Below are 21,472 nucleotides of genomic sequence, written 5' to 3' on the forward strand. Positions count from 1 at the left end.
TGCAGGGGAACTGGCCCAGAGGTGGAACAGGAAGGCCAGGGTGGCACTGTGGACAGGCGGAATCTCCAGGCCTGGTGGAGGGTGAGCTTCCAGAAAATTGGGTTGCTGTGCTCAGGGCTGTGGCCACAATATTTTGCGGGGGAGTCTCTGAACCTTTCTTGGGACTGGTTGGCCCAGATCACGATATGCCCTGTGTGGGGTTCACAGATTTGGGGGCCAGCTGTGCTGTATCACCATGTTTCTGGGGGAAAAAGTGCGGCTGAGGCCAGGATGCCGATGCTGAGCTGTGATAAAGTTGGTGGTGGGACTCAAAGGCTTGACTGTTCTCATCTGTACATTTGAAATGCCTGACATTTAGGAATTAAAACATACAGAGAGGGGTGGGGATAGAGGGAGAGGGAGGAAGGGGAGAGGTGATCCTGGCAGAGAAAAGCAGGTAGCAAGGCCCAGAAGCAGGAGGGAGCACCCCCTTCCCGCTCTCCAAACCCCTCTCCACCGCCTCCCCACTCTGCAACTCTTCCCCCAGACCCCCAGCTCTCCCCCATGCTGTCCTGGCCCCTCCCCACCCCTGCTGGTCCGAGTTTGCTCCTTTGTGCCTGTCCCATCCAGTCCTGACCCGCCCACCCAGTGTCCCATGAGAACAGCACACGGCCACCTTGGGGTGGGGGCTGTGTCAGATTTTAAAGATGTGGCGCGCTCAGAAAAGGAAACAGCTGCACAAGCACCACACGGTGCTGGCCCAGAGAGGTGTTTTATTTTATGGATGGTGGGAGGTGCCACTGCCACAGGCCCCACCCGGAATGTAGCAGGGGACCAGGAACAGTCTGGGAAATAACCCAAACACGGGGCACCCCACGACACCACTGACCACAGCTGAGCAGGGGGAAGGCGGTGTGATGGCTCTGGGTCAATTTCTGAAAAACATCCCCGTAGAAAAATAGACATTTCCCTCAACAATCTCCTTGGGGGCTGGGGGCCGTCCTCAGGCGAGGGCCAGGGACTTGGATAGCTCAGAGCCATCTCATCCATCCATCCCGCTGCCATTAAGTCCATTCTGACTCACAGCAACCCTACAGGACAGAGTAAAACTGCCCCACAGGGTTTCCAAGGCTGTGATCTTTATGGAAGCAGACTGCCATATCTTTCTCCTGGGAGCGGCTGGTGGGTTCAAACTGCTGACCTTTCGGTTAGCAGCCAAGCGCTGTAACCACTGCGCCGCTTTCTGCTCTAGAGGGATTTAAACAATGCAGAAGGGCACAGCTCCCATTCCAACAGTGGGCAGACACCTCCGGAGAGGAAATCAAGGCTCTGGACGTGGGGCTCTCGCTAACCGAGGCAGCTCGGTGGGAGAGGCAGTCTGCAAGACCGGAAGCAGCTCCGTGTTGCCCACTGGCAGCCAGTGCCCCCCGGGCCCACAGCCCCACTGCAGTGGGGTGGGAGGGGTGGCCAAGCGGTATCCACGGGGCCCATGGACAGTCACACTCCTAGGAAAGCAGCTGCAACACCTGGCGGACCCGCTGGACCTGCCCCAGCAGCAGGGGGTCCGGGTTGCCAGCCCCTGCCTCGTCCAGCACCTGCATCCGGGCCTCGGCCTTCTGCACAGTCAGCTCACGGGCCTGGCCCTTCAGCCCCTCCAGGTAGGCCAGCAGGGTGGGGAAGTGCTCGTCAGGAACCTGGATAGGGACAGAGATGAGAGCAGTCAGGGTCGGGCAGGAGAACGGACTGGGAAGTAGACCCTGTGGTGGGGAAGCGAGGTGCTTGCAGCACGGTGCTCCGACCTGAGACAGGAGCGTGGGGTGACCAAGCAGCACCATCTCATGAAGAGCTGGGCCGGGACCAGCCCCTGGGCACCCCATCGTCGAGGGCCTTGCGCCTTACCTGCTCCCACCCCATGCAATCGCTCAAGGACGGCAGGAGCGGAGGAAGGTGGAGACAGGCCCAGGCTGCAGGAATGTTTCTCCTTCTGCCCCAGCTGAGTCCTGCACAGACCACACGGGTTTCCACGACCCGCCCCGCCCCCCAAATCCCACAGAGTCGAAAGTAAGTAGATGTACATTCTAAAGGGATAATCTGCTGGGCTGAGGGAGAGGGGACAATGGTATTAAGACTCGGGGGGCGTGCAAGCAGACGGCTGACAATGGCTGACTTCCCAGATGTGAGGAGCAAGGAGCTCACCCAGCAGCGTGAAAGATGAGCGAAACCAATGACACTGTGGAACCCTCTGCCTTACCCTGGACTCCAGAGCTGGATCACCCAGTTGTTTCTAGAAACAGGAGTAAGGACGAAATGTGGTTGCAAGTTCTCTTAAAAAGAAGTCAAGGACTCACACTTCCCAATGTCAAAACTCACTGCAAAGCTACAGTCATCAGGACAGTGTGGTTCTGGCTTAAGGACAAGACATATAGACCAATGGGATGGACATGAGTCCAGAAATAAACCTTGACATCTGTGGTCAACTCAATTCCAACAAGGGTGTTGATTCCGTTCAATAAATGGTGCTGTGACAACTGGACTCCATGCCGGGGGCGGACTTCTGGGCTCAGCTCAAAGGCCCCTCCCTCACGATGCTTCCTTGACCCCGAGACTGACAGCACCCCCCCAACTATGTGCACTCAGGGCACCCTCAACCTCCTGCAATGGGAGTCACAACTGTCAGAATAAATGACAACAGTGATAGGTCACAGCCCACCAAGCAGAGAGAGAGCGGTACTGATGGATGTCACCCAAAGAGTCAGTCAGTACACATGTGGGAAAAGAGCAAGCTCTTGCTCACAGTGGCACCAACTAAGGAATGTGGCTGACACGATGGTGCCGCCACACCACGGTCTGACCAGAATAGGGTCAGTGAGGGCTGAGACTCATGGGTGACAGTGCATGTTTCTGTAGCTTCCAGGTCTCCCCGACAGGACACATGTCAATCACTGGGGAACAGTCCCTCTTGCACAGAAGCACCAGGCAGATTTGACGTTAACCTGGCCACTCATGCCCCTGCCCTGAGCCAGTCCCTTCCATGGAGCCTGCTTCCTCTCTGTAAAGTTAAGGGTCAGACTGGGGGAGTTCAGGGTGGGGAGGTCGCACCATTAAATTCTATGAGAACAGATCTCTCCAAGGGGCTTCTTGGCCCAAGGTTTCAGCATGGCTGCTGGATGGGGGTGACAAGAAACTTTCTGGCTGAGGCTGCCCCCTCCTTGCCCTAGAAGGAGGGGCAAGTAGACATGGCCCTGGCCCCTGGGGACCTGGCCTGAGGCCCCACCTCAGAGACCTAGCTGGTGCCACCCTCCCTGCTCCTCAAAGACCTGGCCTGAGGGTCCCCCATCAGCCCCTTAGGGACTTGGCCTGAGCCCCTACCTCAGAAACCCAGCTGGAGACACCCCCCGCCCCCACACCCCTCAGAGACCTGGCCCGAAGCCCCACCACCACCATACAGACCTTGTCGCTGTCGTACATGTTGACCAGGAGCCAGGTCTGCCGTGTCTTCTGGAACTTCCAGTCCTGGTGCTTCTGGGCCCAGCTGGGGAAAACCAGGGACATCTCAGGGTGAAGGAGCTGGGGAGACCTCAGGCCCTCACTCAGGGGGTAGGCCCCATGCCTGGGCTATGCGCACCCTCAGATACCCCGGCCAGACCAAGTAGGATGTGGGGCCGGGCCGCCTGTATCCCCTTTGGGGACTGTCAATGGCAGCCCTGTGATTCCATAATTCTGTTAATATCCTGGATTTCTGGGTTTGGTCATTGTCATTTGGTACGTGTTTAGTGGGCACTATGGCCAGTTACCTGCTGGCAAAACATTTCTGAGCAAACACAAAGGATGGCCAATGAGGGCTCAGCCAGACCACCTCGGCTGTGTCCTCATCAGGCTGGCCTGCCTCACAGGGCTGCCAGCTCCAGGGAGGCGCACACATGGACGAATGTGGAGATGGAAAGCCCTAGATGAGGGGCGACAGCTAAGCACACCAAGTCACACACAGATGACGGCTCAGTGTTCTGGAGCCAACCTGAGCCCCTTCCCTGTCTCTGAACCCGGGGCCCACTGCTTCATCTAGAAAATGGGGACAGTGACAGACAAGACCTCTCTGTCCCCAAGAAGCCCTGTCTGCAGTCACACCTCCAACTCTCATAGCGTCAGGGTCTAGGGATGGGTCACCTTTCTTGAGCAGCCAGATTCTGGCCCAGGGTGGTGGCACTGCCCGCCTGGGAGGAGGAGGAGTGCTGGACATGCCCTCGGCAGGAGCATGGTAGCTGATCCAGGCCCACCTAGCCCAGCTCTTCCACCCAACCAGGCTGGGGTGTGTGGACTACAGCCCTCTGAGCCAGTCCACACAGTCCCTGTTTCTTGGGGAGCCTGCTGGATTGCATGCCTCCACTTCCCCGGAAAATACCTTTGCAAATGAAATTTCTAACCCCCTTGGCCTCACTTCTGGGCCTCTGGAAGCTCCTGCATGTGTGGTGGGCTCATTATCTGCCATTCCACCCAAGCCAGGGCTGAGCCAGGTGTGGGCTCCTTTCCTCACTAAGAGGGACCCAGCCTGCCACCCGCGCTCCTGGCTCCTCTGCGGACTCCTCACCCCTGGGACTGCCCCATCCTGCCCTCTGCCTGCCTGCTCTCTACACCCTTCGACTGGTCTGTCATTCCTCCCTGCAGGAGCCTCTACTTCTGTGCCATCTTGCTCACCAGGCCCACGGCCCCATCCCCTGAGCACTAGGTCAGGGCACCTTACCTACAGAGGTAGTCCAGGGCCAACGTGGCCCCTGAGGGCACGGGTGTGGGTGTGGCTGGGGTCTGTGGGGCGGGCTGGCTCCCTGCTTCCCGCAGGCGCTGCTTCTCCTCCTTCTTCCGTTCCTTCTTCAGCTTCCGCTCCAGGGTTCGCTGCTCCCCCGGGGACAGGGATGGCGCTGGGTTCACCTCCAGCACCTTGCTACTGGCTGCCCTGCTCTGAAAGTCAGAGGACAGCCAGCTCTGTCAGGCCTCTGGGAAGGACCCTTACTCTCTGCCCCACCCCCCACTCCCACACTGGGAAGATGTCCCGAAGGACTCACAAGGCCCTGCTGATGGCATGAGTGACCCCCCCCTTGTGCACTGGCGGGGGGGGTCAGTGGTCAGATAAGTATGGGGACACAAGGCCCCAAGTCCTGTGGGGAGGGCCTGGCTTAGCTCTGCTTTACCTTATTTAAGGTAATCTCGGGCCCCTTTCCCTAACAGGCAGACCCTGAGTTCTGCAGCCCCCTGGCTGCCTGGGGACAGGACTGTCCAGTGGGGATCTTGTCTCCACAGGGGTGTTGTCTCATATAGGGGCCTGGGGGTTTGGGGAGTATTCACTCACCTCCAGCAAATATTAACCATGCCTTCTATACATGCATGATCCCTACTTGTTGGGAAGCCCTGTGCCAGCTGGGATGCAGTCAGCGGGGCAGCAGTCCTGGTGGACCCCAGGACACCTGTGTGTAGCTTTCTGAACCCCCATTCCCAGTACCTCATTCCCTCTTGGCCCCGCTGGAGCTGGGGGCTGAGGTGGATAGAGACCTTCAGCACGAATCTGGGTCCTCTTGGGTGGCCTGTGAGGTCATGCTGTGGTCTTGTCACAGCTACCTCCACCCCCACCTCAAACTAACAGAAAACCAGGATGAACAGTGGCAATGCAGCCACCCTGGTCAGGGAGGGGCCGCTGTGACCTGGCAGCTGTCTACGCACCGTCTTTCCTGGTAAAAGCCAGAACAGCAGTGTGTTTACCTGGATCAGGGCCAGGAGCCTGAGAGGAAATGGCCTCGGGGCTGGGGTTGTGGGATCTGAAGCTACAGTGCTTTCAGGAAGGATGAGCCCAGCTCATCTGGCCCAGCTGCACTTTCTGGCCTTCTCAGAACCAACTCTCTCCTGCCCCTACCTCTACCTCTGTCCCTCCCCCAGGACACCAAGCAGGCTTCTTAAATGCCAAGCCCACCTCTACACTCCCACTTAGTGTACCCCCGCCTCCAGAATCCTCAGGGCTGCGCCAGGTGATCCTAGAGGTGACCATGAGGGACACTCAGACCCCAGCCCTCAGATCCTCTTCCATGGCGCCCCTCCTGAAGGAGTCTGCCCATGAAGCCCCTGGGCAAAGTAGCCTTCCGCGCATGGCACTGATCTATCACAACAGACTACTGAGGGGGGCCTGTCTTTAGGAGGCAAGGAGATTTCGGGCCCTGTATGTGGTTGATCCAGCCACTGGGTGCCCTTCCCCATGAGTCACACCATCGACCACACAGCAGGAACAGGGTCCCTAAGGATGCTGGCCCAGATCAGCACACGTTCCTTCTGGCTACTCCTCAGTCAGAACCCCAGGGGTGCACAGGCTAGAAAGCACACGACTGACGGCCTGAGCCCTCACATACATGGCAGTTTTAGAAAGTTGGTTTGAAAACTGAACTTTAATCAGGCTTATGACCCCAATTATTAGAATTCAAGAGAGTAAATCAATGCAGCAAGTGACTTTTTCTGGAAAACAACGAAGAGTAAGAAAGAGAGTGTTCCCCACAATTTCTTAAATTATTTTTTTACCTTGAGATCACTGCAGACTCATATACCATTGAGAGAAATACATAGAAAAACCCCTGTGTCCTTCACCTGGCCTCCTCCAGTGGGTGATGGCTTGCAGAACTGAGGGCAGCGTCCCCTCCCCCTAACAGTCCCATGACTACAGGACCCACCGGTCTTCAATGACTAGAAATATACAGTACTCAGCAGGAGCACTCACAGTCAGCTAGACAAAAGATGCAGGATAAACTGTTAAATTCTTTAAAGGTTCATTCTTCCAACCAGAAAGAAGAAAAAAAAAAAAGCACAGTTGGCCCTCCGTATTGGATTCAACCAACTGAAGACTGAAAATATGGGCGGCGGGGAGGCAGAAGTTCCAAAAAGCGAAACTTAAATTTGCTGCTCTGAGCACTAGGCTAAGTCCACGTGAATGAAGTGATGGGCAGCGTCCCCTGCTGCAGCCTTCCGCCACCTCACAGGCACTCAGTCTCTCTCCAGCACTCGTCTGAGCACTGTTCACCTCGCCATGTTGTCACTATTTCCTAAACGATACCTTACTGTATACTATTTACACACCACCTACACTGTATTAAATATTATAACTAATCTAGAGATGATCTAAAGTATGCAGCAGGACGTGTGTAGATTATATGTGAACACTATGTCACGTTATATAACGGACTCGAGCATCTGCGGACAGGGGTTGAGGAACCAATCCTCCGCAGACAGCGGACGCCGAGGGGCAACTGTAATTCGGTATTTGGTTAACCAAACACATGAGCGATACTTTACTTAGTAGTTACCTACCTCCTTCCTACTACACAAATGAACATCTGATAACAAAGTTGACCCTCCCCATTCCACTGTTTGAGAAATCCCAATTGAAATTCACACACGTACATCAGCAATTCAGGAAGTTGCTGCTTTGTAACCATGTAACCCCACAATAAAACCTGCCAAGCCCCAGGAGCTGGGAGGAGGCCATGGACACAGCCAAATGGTGCAGGGCTGCTACTATCTCCCTGGCCGGACGCTCTGGTCTCTGGCTTGACTGCTGCAGAAGCCTCTGCTAGCTCGGCAGACCCGAGCAAGGACAAGGACCCTTGTCCCCAGCATGCCCTGGGCAGGTTACCTCAGAGCAGGGACTGAAATGTTACTCTACAGGGGGCAGCTGCGCTTGTCCACGGCGGTGAGGTCTGAGGTGAGAGCCGGCCTCGCGGGGCTGGGTGCTGCATGGAGGCAGACACGGGCTCTGCCCTCGGGGAGCTCACAGCCGGACACGTGAGCTCCTGGAGGACAGGGACAGCGGCTGTCTCGGGGTCCCAGAACCCCAGGGTGGGCAGAGGCGTAGACATGGTCAGACGGGAGGCGTCCTTGCTAGTGGTGCTCCCACGAGAGCAGGGTGCTCTCCTGGTGGGCCACAGAGCCTGGCACATGGCGAAGCTGCACACGCTCTCAGAGTGAGGCTCTCACATGGGTAAAACACAGTATACAGGCTGCCTGGGGGTACAGTCATAGACTCAGGGATACAACCACAAACTTGGGGATATGAGTCACAGACCTGGGTACAGTCACACACTCAGGGTACAGATCACAGACTTGGGCTATGGATCACAGACTTGGGGTACAAGTCAAACGTGGGATCAAGTCACAGACTACTCAGGGTATAAGTCACAGACACAGAGTAGAAGCCACAGACTTGGGGTATAGGTCACAGACTCAGGGTATAAGATTCAGGGTACAAGTCACAGACTTAGGGAGGAACCAGAGTTGGGGTACAGGCCACAGACAGAAGTTGTGAGATTATCATAACGTCCACCTGAGACACAGTCACGCACGGCCTCATTAATGCACAGGTGACCAGGCTGAGCAGGCCTGACAATCCTGCAACTCACAAGGAGCGAGGCACACAAGCAGCATCTCAAGGTTCCTGCCGCAGTGATGTGAGGTGACAACACTGTACCCGCTGCTGGTGGAGGCACAGCACGTGACCACCACTGGGGGGGGGGTGCTGTGACACCCACAATGCGAGGAGATACACTTCAGCCAGGGATTGGTGAAAACAAAGACCTGGAGCAGACCCCTGATATGGGTGCCGTAAGAACAGGACCGACTTAAGTCCTCACTTCCCACAACACACACATGACCTCGGGGGGCTGGGGTGCTTGTGAGGTGTCTTTAAAGGTTTAGTGTCCCCGAGCCCCTCGACATCTCTCCCATGAGGACACAATACAAACCGCTGGTCTCTCCCCAGAAACACATGCTCGTAATTCCAAAGAACTCCGCAAAGACCCCGACTCCAAGCCCAGCTTCCCACCCAGAGAGAAGGAAACGAGGGTTGCACTGGGGAGGCACCCCCATACAGGCCTCGGCTCAGGCCACAGGCGGAGTGAGCGTGGCCCTCAACCCAGGCCAGCGGTCCGGGAGAATAGCTTCCAGAACGCCTCTCTGTGGTGGCCCTGGCTGATATGGGAGTGCCTCCTGTCCCTGGAAAACTCTGCTCCACTGCTAATGCTGGAATCAGCTCCAGGCCCTCTGCCAGGACTCAAAGTGAGGGCTCCAGCTCCAAGAATGGCCTCATGTTACAGGCTGCATGCAGGCCAGCTCGTACGACAAACCGTGAAGGAGCTGAAAGATGCCCCAGGACACAGACATGGGCAGCGCAGAGCCCCAATGGTGCCGCGTCAGGAGGACGTCGGGACACTTAGCTTTTTCCAGCCTTTGCTCTTAACCTGAGGACTGAAATGAAAATGTGACATGAGATAAAGTTTGTTAAATGCCAATACACAGGGGAAAACCAGAGGACACGGAGTAACATATCTGGACAGAAACCATGGTGGGAGCCGTTCTGAGGACCAATTGTGGAACTGAAGCTGGGTGGACAAGGTTGGGCCCGCCGACCCCAAATGAGATCCCTTCTCGGTGTTCAGAACAGTGGCCAGAGGTGGACCCAGGACTGCAGGTCTCTCCAAGTTGGCCTGGAGACACAGATCCCACTTCAACAGGGGGGACTCTTCAGCAGACGTGTTTGCACAACTTCCCCAAAGATGGGCAGCCCCCAGCCAGCGCTGACTGACAGGAGCCCAGCCCCACTCTGGCTGGGTGGGTCCCGTCTTCCCTCATGGGCAGAAGATCCAGCTGCAGGATAAGGGGTGGGGAGCATGGACCCTTGGTGCTTGGCCACTGGATGCCAGTGTCTGGGCAGAGGGTTGTGCTGAGGTTGGGGCCATAGGCGATGGGCCACATCCCGGGACAAAGAGGCACGCCACAGGGGCTACTCTAGGATGGGGCACCATTTTCAAAGGTCAGACGTGGTCTCCTGAAACAAAATGCTCTAAGACATCGCATGTTGCCATTTCTATTTTCAACACAACACATTTCCTAGTTCCACAGGCCGTTGGCCCCGCCCCACACCTGGGCTGCCCTGGATAGCATGCTTCCTTGCGAGGACGGACAAGGGGCAGAGGGTGCGTGAGGGGAGGAGGGAGGGCGGCTCTGCTGTGGCCCCTCAGTGAAAGGACACAGAGGACAGATGTCAACGCAGCATTCCCGGCAGTGCCATGGACAGGGTCTACCAAGTGGCCAGGGCGTGCATCCCTGCTGAGACACTGGGGGCATGTGTCTCCTCGTCCCCTCGGGGCCACTAAGGTGACCCCAGAACATGGTGGGGCCAGCACCCAATGTGTTCAGTGAGGACTCTCCTGTCCTTGGAGAAGCAACTGGCGGCAGGGCTACATGGTTACAACGGCCTCCAGCCCCACTGCTGCCGACACAGCCACAGTCACTGTTCCCTCTCATGACACGTTCCCAGAAAGGTGGGCTTGGGCTCCTGTGCAGGGCTTCAGCATGACCCTCACTCCTTCACTCAGAGCCTCTTGCCGCCTCTGTGGGGCTGGACGCCCAGAGGTGGGCACCAGGACCTCTTCTTCCACCTGCCCAAGGGTCTTGCATGGGACACAGGACTCACCAGGACACTCTACAGGCTAGGGGCTCCTCTCTGGGCTGTGTATCCAATTCTCCCTGTATCGCCCGCAGCCTGCGCAGAGAATGTCGACACTGCTACCCCATCCACAGGCTAGGCAGGACCTCAATGGAATGGCCCAGCCCTCAGCAGAAGCCGAGTCTGAGTTAGGTATCCTGACTCCAAAGCCCCCAGGCCTCAAAGGCCCCCTGCTGCCCACCCAACTGCTCCCCAGGATCTCAGGTGAGCCTCTGGAGTCTCTCTGTATTGGGCAAATAGGACCAGCCCCTTTGCTTTAGACCCTTTGTGTAGCAGATTTGCTCATCCACACAAGGCCTTCCATACAAGGCCTTCCCCACGGGCCCTGATTTGCCTCCAGGCACGTGGACACTGTCTGATGTTCTCCATGTCCCCAACTCTCATTCCTACTGGGCCAGGGCGGGCTCACAGCCCAGCATGACCGTCACAGGAATGACTTCCAAGCACAAGTAACAACTGTCAGAAGGCAGAGTCACAGCTCAGCAGGGCTCCTGCGTGTGAACACCCATTCCTCCCTAATGATACTGCTCTAACCTGCCTCCACCCCATCTGTGGGAACATGACTGACCAGGACGAAGGGTGCATTTGCTTTTAAACCGGGAGTGAGTTCTGGTGGCTGATGGTCAGCACCACAGAGTCACAGTGGGTGAGTACTAGGTGGGTGAGTACTAAGTTCAGGGCTGCAAGTGGGTCACAAACAGGGCTTTGAACCTGTGTGCAGTCCTAACAAGTTCCCAGGCGATGCTAATCCTGCTGATTAAGGACTAATTCTGAGAACCACTAGTAGGGCAGTGGGTCTCAGAGTGTTATACATAAGAACCACCTGGGAATCCCGTTAAAATGCAGGGAAACTCACAGCATGGATTTGGACCAGAATGAAATCACTGTCCCACACGCAAAAAATGCTTCTCACCTATTTGCAAGAAGTCAGCTGACAGACATTCCTCATTTTGCAGTGCCGGTCTTGCCATTTTTACAAAAATCAGATCCTTAATGTTTGAAAAACATAAAAGTACAAGGAACGGCTACGCAATTCAATGCATGCAGCCTGGCTGCAGGGCCTGGAGCCAGCAAATACCCGCTCTTCGAGACCTGGGCAAGAGATAACCAACAGTGCCTCCCTTGGAGAGAACCAAGTCCTGACTAGGGTGCAGAGTGAAAACTCCCAGATGAAATTTGCATGCAGGGCCCCTGACATAACAGGGCACCTGGGCAGGGGTCCTTCTGCCCTCTGGGCCCTGCTGGCAAGCCACTCGAGGGCCTGTCAAAATGTCTGAGCTATGGGAAAAACAACAACATGTGCTACTGACTCCTGAACAAGAAAACAGCAACATCAAAATTAATGAACACCTGGGTAAATACCCCCGAAGTGTATCATTGCCTTGGCTTCACTGACTGTTAAATGGAGCCCAAAACGCTCTCATATTTGGCAACTATTTACAGGTTAGGTTTTTTTCCCACTTTGCAAGAATTCCTGCACATACACAACGGATTTAGAAAAACTACATCACCACTCAAATGAGTTACCTGTAGCCAAATAATTTCAAAAGCATAACTGTAAATGCCCTTGTGGGTTTTTGCAGCAAGACATTTATATATGACGTGAAATATGGGACACTCTGAGGCTGGCCCGTGTGGGGGCTCGGCCTTCCAAAGGTCCCAGTGCCTGGGGCTACCAAAAAAAAAAAAAAAAAAAGGCCCTGATAACTGATCACAGTGGCTATTGGCTGCCATCAAGTCAACTGGAGTCATAGTGACCCCACGCACAACAGGATGGACACGGGGTAAAGGCCTCCTGGGAAGGAGCAAAGCAATGACAGACTCGCTCTGCTTAGGGAGGTGGGGCCGGTTTAAACAAGCTCCCACCTCATAATGAGAAAGTGGAGTCTTAGAGAGAGAAGGGCTTTGCCCAGAGTCACACAGTCCACGGCAAACCTGAGACTGCACTGAGGCTGCAGTCCTGGGCTTGGACAAGGACCTCGACACTCAGGAGGAGGAGCTGACCGGCTGCTGTCCTGTTGACGTTGTTCCTGGGCAGCGCTTGGTGGCTCCTCCATCTGGCTGGGATGCTCTGGCCAGGCCCAGAATTCTGATGCCCAGAGAGACCAAGGGCGGTCTGGGCTCTCAGAAGCTGACAGGCGGGACCCCACCTCCCCCAGAACCAGCCTGTCCTTGCAGGCTCCTCCCCAGACCCACCAGGATCCGGGCACAACCCATCCAGCTGCTGGGTGGCACCGAGGGACACCGTGGAAGCGCCCGGCGGGCTGTCAGGGCCACAGGGCGGGGCCGGAGACCGCCATGTCTGGTCACCTGTGTCACCTCCGCTCTAACGACGGACCCGTGTTGCGGAGACTGGGCTCACAGCTCAGGGTCCGGACTTGAAGGTGCTCTCCAGTCCTGGGCGGGGATGGGGTGGAGTGGGATGGGGTGGAGGAAGCGGCTGAGGCATCTGCCACCGGTTCAGGGCGCATAGACGACCTTGGCCCCCCCCGGCACCCCCCCGTTCCCCCCTCTGGCTCCTCATCGACACTCTGACTTCATTGGGCAGGGAGGTTGGAAGGGGTCACACCAGCTCCGGTTCCCTCCCCCACCGCCCCGTCCCCACTCCCGTCCTCGGGCACTGACCTCCGCGTCTCGGGCTGTCAGTTCTATTCAGAGCACGAACGGCATCAAGAAAGTCAACCAAGTCCCAGCAATGACCCACCCGGCGACCCGGCCCGAACCAACCCTGCCCGCAGCCCCCACGCAATGCGCCAAGGCCGCCAACCCCGCGCACTGCGCATGAGCCAACCCCGAGCGGCGGAACCAGATTCAACCGGCCTGGGCGGGGACGGAAGCGCGGCCTGTGCTCCCGGGGTGGGCGGGGCCCCCGGGGTGGGCGGGGCCCGGGATGCGCTAGCGCCCCGACCGGCGCCGACGAAAAGAGGGACCAGCGGAGGCCGCCACCTGCACTTTCTGGCGGATGAGCAGCTCCGGGATTTTAGCGCACGGAGCCGGAGGGCAGGTAAATCTCGGACTGACGCCTGCGGCGTGCCGGGCGTTCTCATTCGAGCCGCTCTCGCGGAGGGGATTTTACAGGCGAAGCCGAGGGTCAGGGCAGTGAAGCACCTTCTCGGCCTGCACTCAGCGGGGAGATGGCCGACAACAGAAACACGCCCAGCTGTTTGTCCCAGGCCCTGCTCCAGTCCTGCTCACGGGCAGTGAGCCCCAGGCTCCCCAGCAGCTCCCCCACTGCTCCGCCCGGAACAGGTACCCAAGTCGGATGGCAAAGTCGGATGGCATAGCCGGATTCCAGATTCAGTCCAGCCCGCTGCCCGTCATTCCCACCGTCCCCACCACCGACAGCGAGCGGCCCTGGGTTCCCCGAGCCTGCCCTGCTTGCCCCTGCCCAGGTTCCTCCCTTCGCCTGGCACATTTTTCCACCCACTCCCGCTCCTCAGTGACCCCACCGCCACCCTCCTCTTGAGGGGAGCTTCTGCTGCTGTACTCCACCTCAGTCCCCTGGGTGTACCCTCACAATGCCAGGGTGCCCCCAGGACTCCTCAGGGTGAGTCGACACCCCTGTGCAGGACCCCGCCCCCCATCCGCCTCACAAGGGAGGAGCTGCCTGCTCCCTGGCATTGCTCAGCAGACAGGTCCTCAGTAACTGCTTGTTGAGCACATGAAGGAATCCCACAGCTCCTTCATCTCATCTGCACCACCCACTTAGACCCAGACTGAAGTATCACGGTTCAGGAAACTGCAAGTGTCCTGGGCAGCCAGGAGCCTGCCCCACCCCCAGGGGCCTGAAGAGGCCTGGAGGAGAGGCTGGCCGGGGGTGAGTAAGGGAGAGGGAAGGAGGGTCCAGGTTCCTCATCCCGGCCTGTTACACCCACTTCCCTCTGACAGAGTTGGGAACACCAGGCGTCCCAGGATGCTCCACACCCTGATGGGCAAGAGAGAAATCAACAGGTTTGACTTTATTAAAACCGAAGACTTTTGGTCTGCAAAAGAATCTGTTAAGGGAATGAAAAAGATAAGCTACAGGCTGGGAAAAATATTTGCAAACCACATATCTGACAAAGGACTTGTATGTAGACTCCATAAAGAACTCTGAAAACTCACTATTAAGAAAACACAACATATTTAGGAAATGGGAAAAAGACATTAACAGGCATTTCAGCAAATGGCATACGAAAAGATGTCCAACATCACTAGTCGACACACACCTATGAAAACAGCTAAAATAAACAGCACACCCAATGCTGGCAAGGACGCAGAGGACTGGACCACTCGCACACAGCTGATGGGAACGTAAAATGGTGCAGCCACTCTGGGAGATCGTCTGGCAGTTTATTTAAACATGCGACTACCATAGGACTCTGCAATTCCACTCTTGGGCACTTAGCTAAGAGAAATGACTTCACAGAAACCTGTACGCGGATGGTCACAGCAGCTTTGTAAGAACTAAACCAGGAAGCAATGAGGGTGATCTGCAGTGGCAAACTGTTAACCTAACGCTGGTCCATCCACCCCATGGGATACCAGTAGCCATAAATAGGAAAGAACTACTGACACGACAGCTTAGATGGGTCTCGGGGCATCATGCTGAGCGACAAAAGGCTCCATTTACATAACATTCCTGAATGGTGCAGCTACAGAGATGGAGAAAACATCGGTGCTTGTCAGGGGTTGGGGGTGGTGAGGTAACTATAAAGGGTATAGGAGGGGATCACTGTGGAGAAGGAAGTTCTCCATCTCGACAGGAATGGTTACAGGAATCTACACATGATACAGTGACACAGAACCACACACACACACCCTGTACCAATCTCAATGTCCTATTATTGACATTGCACTAGCTCTGGGTCCATACCACTGGGGGGGCTTGCCTGGCTCCAGTCTGGAGTAAGAGACCCTGTGGGACCCCAGCACTGAGTCTCACTCTCTGTGCAGGCCCCTGGACCCCTCCTGCCTTCACCTTGACATGGTGTACCACATTAAAACAACAACCTCAGCCACGCTGCCGTGCGGCCGGGTGTCAGAACTCTTGGCTACCTGCGGTGGCTCAGGATGCTGCCCCCCCTCTGAGGGCTGGCCAGAAGGGGCTGCCTTGGGCTAGGCTGAGGACTGCTCACCTGAGTCCTTGGCTCCCTCTCCTGTTTGTGGAGATGGCTGCCTTCCAGCTGCAGCATTCCTGGGTTTCTGTGGAGTGGGCAGCGGCCAGCCTGGGCATTTAAAACAAGCTCCAAGACCTGGGTCTGCCCTATGCTCCCATCCCTTCCCACTCCCTGCAGGGAGCACTTCCATGCACACTTTTTTATTTTGATGAGAGGTTTGGAGAGAGAAAATAGACTCCTGGAACAGAGTCTAGTTCTGCAGATGTGTGCCATCTCCTCTTCCTAAACCAAGCTCTGCAGCCTCTGCACTGAGTCACACGGGTGTAAGCTCTTCACGGGTGATGTCGGAGCTAAATCTAGACACTGACGAAGGGGCTTCAGGACCAGATGAGGGCGGTGCATGTGCCCTGACGTCTTATAAAAAGGCTACTCTGCCAACACTGTGCCAAAAAAGAACACCAGCTCGTGAGTGAGTCAGAAAGGGAAGAAGATGCCATCTGTGTCCGAGTCAGGAAGTGGAACTCAGCAGTCTAGTTCCTAGTGGGTGCGGGTGCTGCACTCCGCTTCGCAGCCCCACAACCACTCTGAACATGGCGTGGGCTGTGTTCATGGAGGAAGACTCGACTGGGGAGGGGAGTGACTGACTGCCCAGGGCCGTGAAACGGTGGCCCTGGGAGCCACACTCCAGCTGCTGGGCTTTCTGCTGCACTGTGAAGTGTGGGGCTCCTTCTCTTCCTTTTATTCCCTAGCTTTTCTTCTCTTTTTGTTACTACGAAAATTCCAAGCACGTGTAACGTAAAGAGTATAATGAACCCCCATGTTCAACAGCAAAGGCCCATCTTGCTCCACCTCCCCCAACTCTGGATTATTTTGAAGCAAAGCCCCAGATGCCCTATCATTTCCGCCATAAATACTTCTGTAGATAGCCTAGACCTCGTGCTGAAGATGGCTGCAGAGAAAACAAGGGCACTCCAGAAACTGAGCGTTTTTTCTAATCGTATATTGGAAACCCTGCTGGCGTAGTGCTTAAGTGCTATGGCTGCTAACCAAAAGGTCGGCAGTTCGAATCCATCAGGCACTCCTTGGAAACTCTACGGGGCAGTTCTACTCTGTCCTACAGGGTCGCTATGAGTCAGCATCGACTCGATGGCAACGGGTTTTGTTTTTTTTGGGGGGGGTATCATCTGTTTTTATCATCTGGCAACTGGAACGGGAGTTCTTAGCTCAAAACGTGGCAGCAAAGTTTGATGAACTGACTCCAGCGAAACGGCGAACTGTTCTCTGACCCGCGGAGGCACGCTGCCTTGAGAGGTGATTGGGAAGGAGCCTTGGAGAGTACGTACACTGTGAAAGCCCGCCTCCAAAAGTCAAAGGAACAACCCAGTTGCCACCAAGGTGACTCCAACTCATGGTGATCCCATGTATGTCAGCGTAAAACTGTGCTCCACGGGGTTTTCAGTGGCTGATTTTTCTGAAGTATGATTGCCATGGCTTTCTTCCAAGGTGCCTCTGGGTGGACTCAAACCTCCAATTTTTGGGTTAGCAGCTGAGCGTGTTCACCATTTGCACTATGCAGGGACTCCAAAAGTCCAAGAACGACTTGGTATTTCATTGTACTCACATGATCAAACCTTCCTGCCACATTTTCAGCTAAGCACTGGTAATCCAGCTTCCAGAAAACAGGTCTGCAGTAAAGTCTCCCCCTAGCTCAGGTCTCATGTTCTGTGGCCACCGCTGTGGGAGGCAGATGACTGTGGGAATGGCATGGGAGATGGAGGAGCCCCCCTGTGACCCCACAGGGAACTGGGGCTGCTTTCTGATACTTGACATCTCCCCGCATTCACACCCATCGCCCATCCCCTCACCCAGGGGCATGTCCAGAAGGTGCCACTGCCCTGGCCCCACAGCCTCAGTGTACACCCAGGCCCCTACTTGCCAGCTGCAGGACCTTGGGGGTAAGATGGGTTTCGGGATGTCCCCGTCTGAACAGCAGAGCTGCTACAGTACTGCGATGCTGCCCTGTGTCCCAGCATCCCTCCCCCTCTACCCAGTTAGTCTGTGCTGGCCAGGAAGCCCGCTTTCTCGACTGCCTAACTGCCGAGACCACACCTGGCAGGCATGGGCATTCTAGATGAGCACGTACAGAAACAGCACCTAAGCTGTCAGGCTGCGCTTCAGGCAGGGCTTCGAACCAGTTCATTCCACCCCAGATATACTGAATCAATCTACATTTTAACAAGATTTTCACGTGATTCTTAGGTATGATAAATTTTGAGAACTGCTCCTCTACTGGTGGTTCTCAGAACTGATCCCCAACCAGCAGCATTAGTGTCACCTGGGAACTTGTCAGAAATGCAAATGCTTAGCAGGGGTTCAAACCTGAAGGAACGAAGGAACTTCAGGGAAGGTGCAGAGCTGGCTAGGGGCCAATGGTCCTCCAGGGCTCTGCCTCCTCTCTGCTTTGATGGCAAGGCTTGAGCACAGGGTTCATAAATAGTCACACGGCCTTGGGGACACAGTAATCTAAGTGGTGAATAGCTGGTGTCGCCGTTAAGCTTCAAGTTAAAAAAAAAAATTCTCAGTTAATCTACAACACACCAAGACAACCCCTACCATTTTTATGGGGAAGGAGACCCATGAAGCGGCACACGTCCCCGCCCAATGCTCCCCAGCCAGGCTGTGAGGGGCGGGGCTTCCCAGGAACCTATTTTTGGGTGTGCTGGTGCTTCTTGACTCGATGGCAATTAGTTTTTTAATGGGTGCTTCCCAGCAGCAGGTGGATGCAATGAGTGATGTGCTTCCCGCTTGCCTTACGACTTCTGATGTCACTGTGCAACCTCTCACCCTGGGCTGCAGTGTTTCCTGTTACTGCTGGAAGGCGTGGTGTAGGAGCCAGGAAGGTGGTGGGGAGAGAAGATGGGGGCCTGGGAGGAGGCATGGGCCAGGAGGCGTGGGGTGCAGCATTGTCTGCACTGAGACCCGGGCTCTGTTGCAGGGCAGCCACCCATCCTGCTGATGGTGCCCGAGAAGCATCGGCGTGGGGCCATGGAGGATCGAGGCAGGGCCTCGGGACACCTGTGCCACCTGGAGGGGGCTCTGGGGGTGATCCCTGACAGAAGAAGAGTCCCTCCTCTCTTCAACCCATGTCCCGGGCACCTCTGGCCCTACAGCCTCACACCTATCCCATGTCCTTGCGATCTTCAGGTCCTTCCCCCCCAGGACCACTGCACACAGACCTCGAGGGAGGACCGCCTTGGTGACAGTGGAGGGGCAGGCAGGTAACAGGCAGGTGTGTTCTCCAGGGTTGTTCCAGCCCATCTCTGGGTGGGGCCAGGCCCTGCTTAGGGAGGGGCTGTTTCCAGGCCCCAGAAACTGCCTATAGGCTGAACCAGGGCCATGGAGAGTAGAGGACCTGACCTTTGTGCCAACTCTGAGGGCAGCTGAACACAGCGTGGGATCGGGGTTGGTGACCTTGGCACTGGTGGCCTCCTCTGTCCCATCAGCCCACGCTGGTGCCAACTACAGGGTGACACCACACATCTGCCTTTCCTGGCCAGGCCCTAATGGTGGGTTGGCAGAGCAGGTGCCCCACACAGACCCTGGTCCCTGTGGCTGCAGCTCGCCTTGAAGAGAAGGCTTGACTCTGAGTGGGACCAGGCAGAGGGTGATGTTGGCAGACCCTGATTCCTGTATCAAGTCTGTGGCTGAGCAGCCACTCCACTGGCGCTAGGTGCTGAGGGTGGCCCCTGGCTCAGCTGAAAAGGCGGCTTGGCTTGGTGATCAGGGCCAGCAGGCTTGGTATACGGCCTCAGCCGGCCTGGGTACTTCTCGTGTTACAATTCAGGATGACCTGCTTCTGCAGAAGACAGGTGCCAGGTGGAAGCTGCACAGCATGGATTTGGAAAGGAGGGCAGGAGAGGCACAGGACGGGGACAAAGGCTGGGAGACTGTGACGGCCCCACAGGACAGGGGCAGCAGGGCCTTGCTCCCACCCATGTCCCCATTGGCCTCCATGCCTCCTGAGTAAGGCCCACTTTGGTCTCCCGGGGCCTGAGCCACACTTCATGATGCTAGGTATAGCCACATCAGTCAAAGAAACCTTCTCGTCCTGAACCACGGGCATAAGAACTAAGACATCACTTAAAAACGCTCTCTGACCCGGACCAACATGTTTCCAAGCTTCAGCTGTGAACACACAGTCACCAAAAGGTGCATCTCACTTTTTCAGCTAGACACCTGTCACCAGCCACATCACCACCCCCACCCCGAGAAAGACCAAATGCAACTGGGCCCTGGGTGGCCAAGGAAGGCTCTCAGGTTCCTGGCCAACAGGCTTGAGCCCGTGGTGTGGACACAGGGCGAGCTTATAGATGGCCTCTCCAGAAACCAGAAAGACCCGCCAGGGCTTGGAAATGCGGTTGCAGAAGGCGGCTGTGACGCTGCTATCTATGTTTTCTCTAACTTAGGGTCTTCTGTCCTACAGTGTGTGCAGGCAGGGGGCACAGCCGGGCCTGGGACACATGCCTCCTGCTCTCCGGGAGTCCTCACCAGGGATGCGGGCCACCTCCAGGGGTGTTCAACATCGGCACTGGACTGTGTGGCAACCAGAAGCCCAAGATTCAGGTCCAGCTCTGCACCCCCCACACACCAGCTGCAGAAGCCCACTCCTCTCCCCAGGATGGGGGCTGCTCGCCGGGAGTCCGGCACAGTCCAAGGACAGCTCAGCTGCAAGGCACAGGGCTGCGGCCCTCCACAGTGGTGTTTACAGCCCAGCCATAAGATGCTTCTCTTGGCTTGGCAGAGAGTGGGCTCACTCCAAGGATTTCCACAACACACAGACTTTCTGCCATTCTCCCTGTGTCTGCCTACGTGGCTGGTGGGGAGGGAGACTCCTTTTTGTGGATAACGAAGCCCGCAGTGACCCCAAGTGCTAAGCGCGTAGACAGAGCTGGACCTCCAGCCTCTCCCCGCACCCCCCTCTCCCGGGTTACAAACAGTAGTTCTACTGCCATGGTGTACTTCGTGGGGAGATCCCCTAAACCAGGGACCAGGCCAGCACAGGTGGACTCGGGTCAGGAATTCTCACATCATAGGCCATGAATACAATGACGATCGACAACACTTATTTATGCAACAGATTATTGTTGTAGTTGTTAGCTGCTGTTGATTTGACCCCAATTCATGATGACCTCATACACAACAGAACAAAACACTGCCCTGTCCTATGCCATTCCCATGAGCAGTTGTGGATCAAACCATTGTGACCCATAGGGTTTTCGCTGGCTGATTTTCAGAAGCCAATCACCAGGCCTTTCTTCCTAGTCTGTCAGTCTGAAAGCTCTGCTGAAACATGTTCAGCATCACAGCAACATGCAAGCCTCCATTGACAGATGGGGTGATGGCTGCGCATGAGGAGCACTGGCCGGGAATCGAACCCAGGGCTCCCGCGTGGATGGAAGGAATTTTACCCCTGGGCCACTACTGCCCCACAGGAGATTCTCAGAAGGACCCAAATTCCCAATTGTTGGTCTGTTAATCCAAAGACCACCTGGATCAGATCCTGGCCCTGCTGTGTGGCCCTGGACAAGTTAATCAGCTTTTCTGAGCCTCAATGAGATTTAAAATAAGGACAATGATATTGTATTTAACTGATACTGAGACACTTTGTTTTGTTTTGTTTTTCCCATTTATATTGTACATACGACTGCTCTGAGTCAGAACCGACTCAATACCACCTAACAAAATTGGGATGCTTCCTATAACTATTGGGCTGTCAAGGTTTAGTCAGCACACACGTTTGCTTTACTGGGTCTTAGATTCGATGGAATATGGGCATGCCTTCCGCAAGGGGTTGTTTGTAGGGATT

General features: G+C 55.9%; 1 protein-coding gene across 1 annotated transcript in view; it reads right to left on the minus strand.

Moving 5' to 3' along the window:
• Positions 1-685: 685 nt before the first annotated feature.
• The window catches only part of C12H7orf50 (chromosome 12 C7orf50 homolog), a 120,428-nt gene continuing 99,641 nt past the window's right edge, over positions 686-21,472 (minus strand). Inside the window, exons 5-9 of the mRNA XM_049905083.1 lie at positions 4,718-4,932; positions 3,430-3,511; positions 2,176-2,263; positions 1,879-1,979; positions 686-1,673 (exon numbers count right to left, since the gene is read on the minus strand). Of these exons, the coding sequence (XP_049761040.1) occupies positions 1,485-1,673; positions 1,879-1,979; positions 2,176-2,263; positions 3,430-3,511; positions 4,718-4,932 (675 nt within the window). The 3' untranslated portion in view covers positions 686-1,484. The remainder of the gene's footprint in view (positions 1,674-1,878; positions 1,980-2,175; positions 2,264-3,429; positions 3,512-4,717; positions 4,933-21,472) is intronic.

This window comes from Elephas maximus, chromosome 12 (assembly GCF_024166365.1).
Source record: "Elephas maximus indicus isolate mEleMax1 chromosome 12, mEleMax1 primary haplotype, whole genome shotgun sequence".
Lineage (NCBI taxonomy): Eukaryota > Metazoa > Chordata > Mammalia > Proboscidea > Elephantidae > Elephas > Elephas maximus.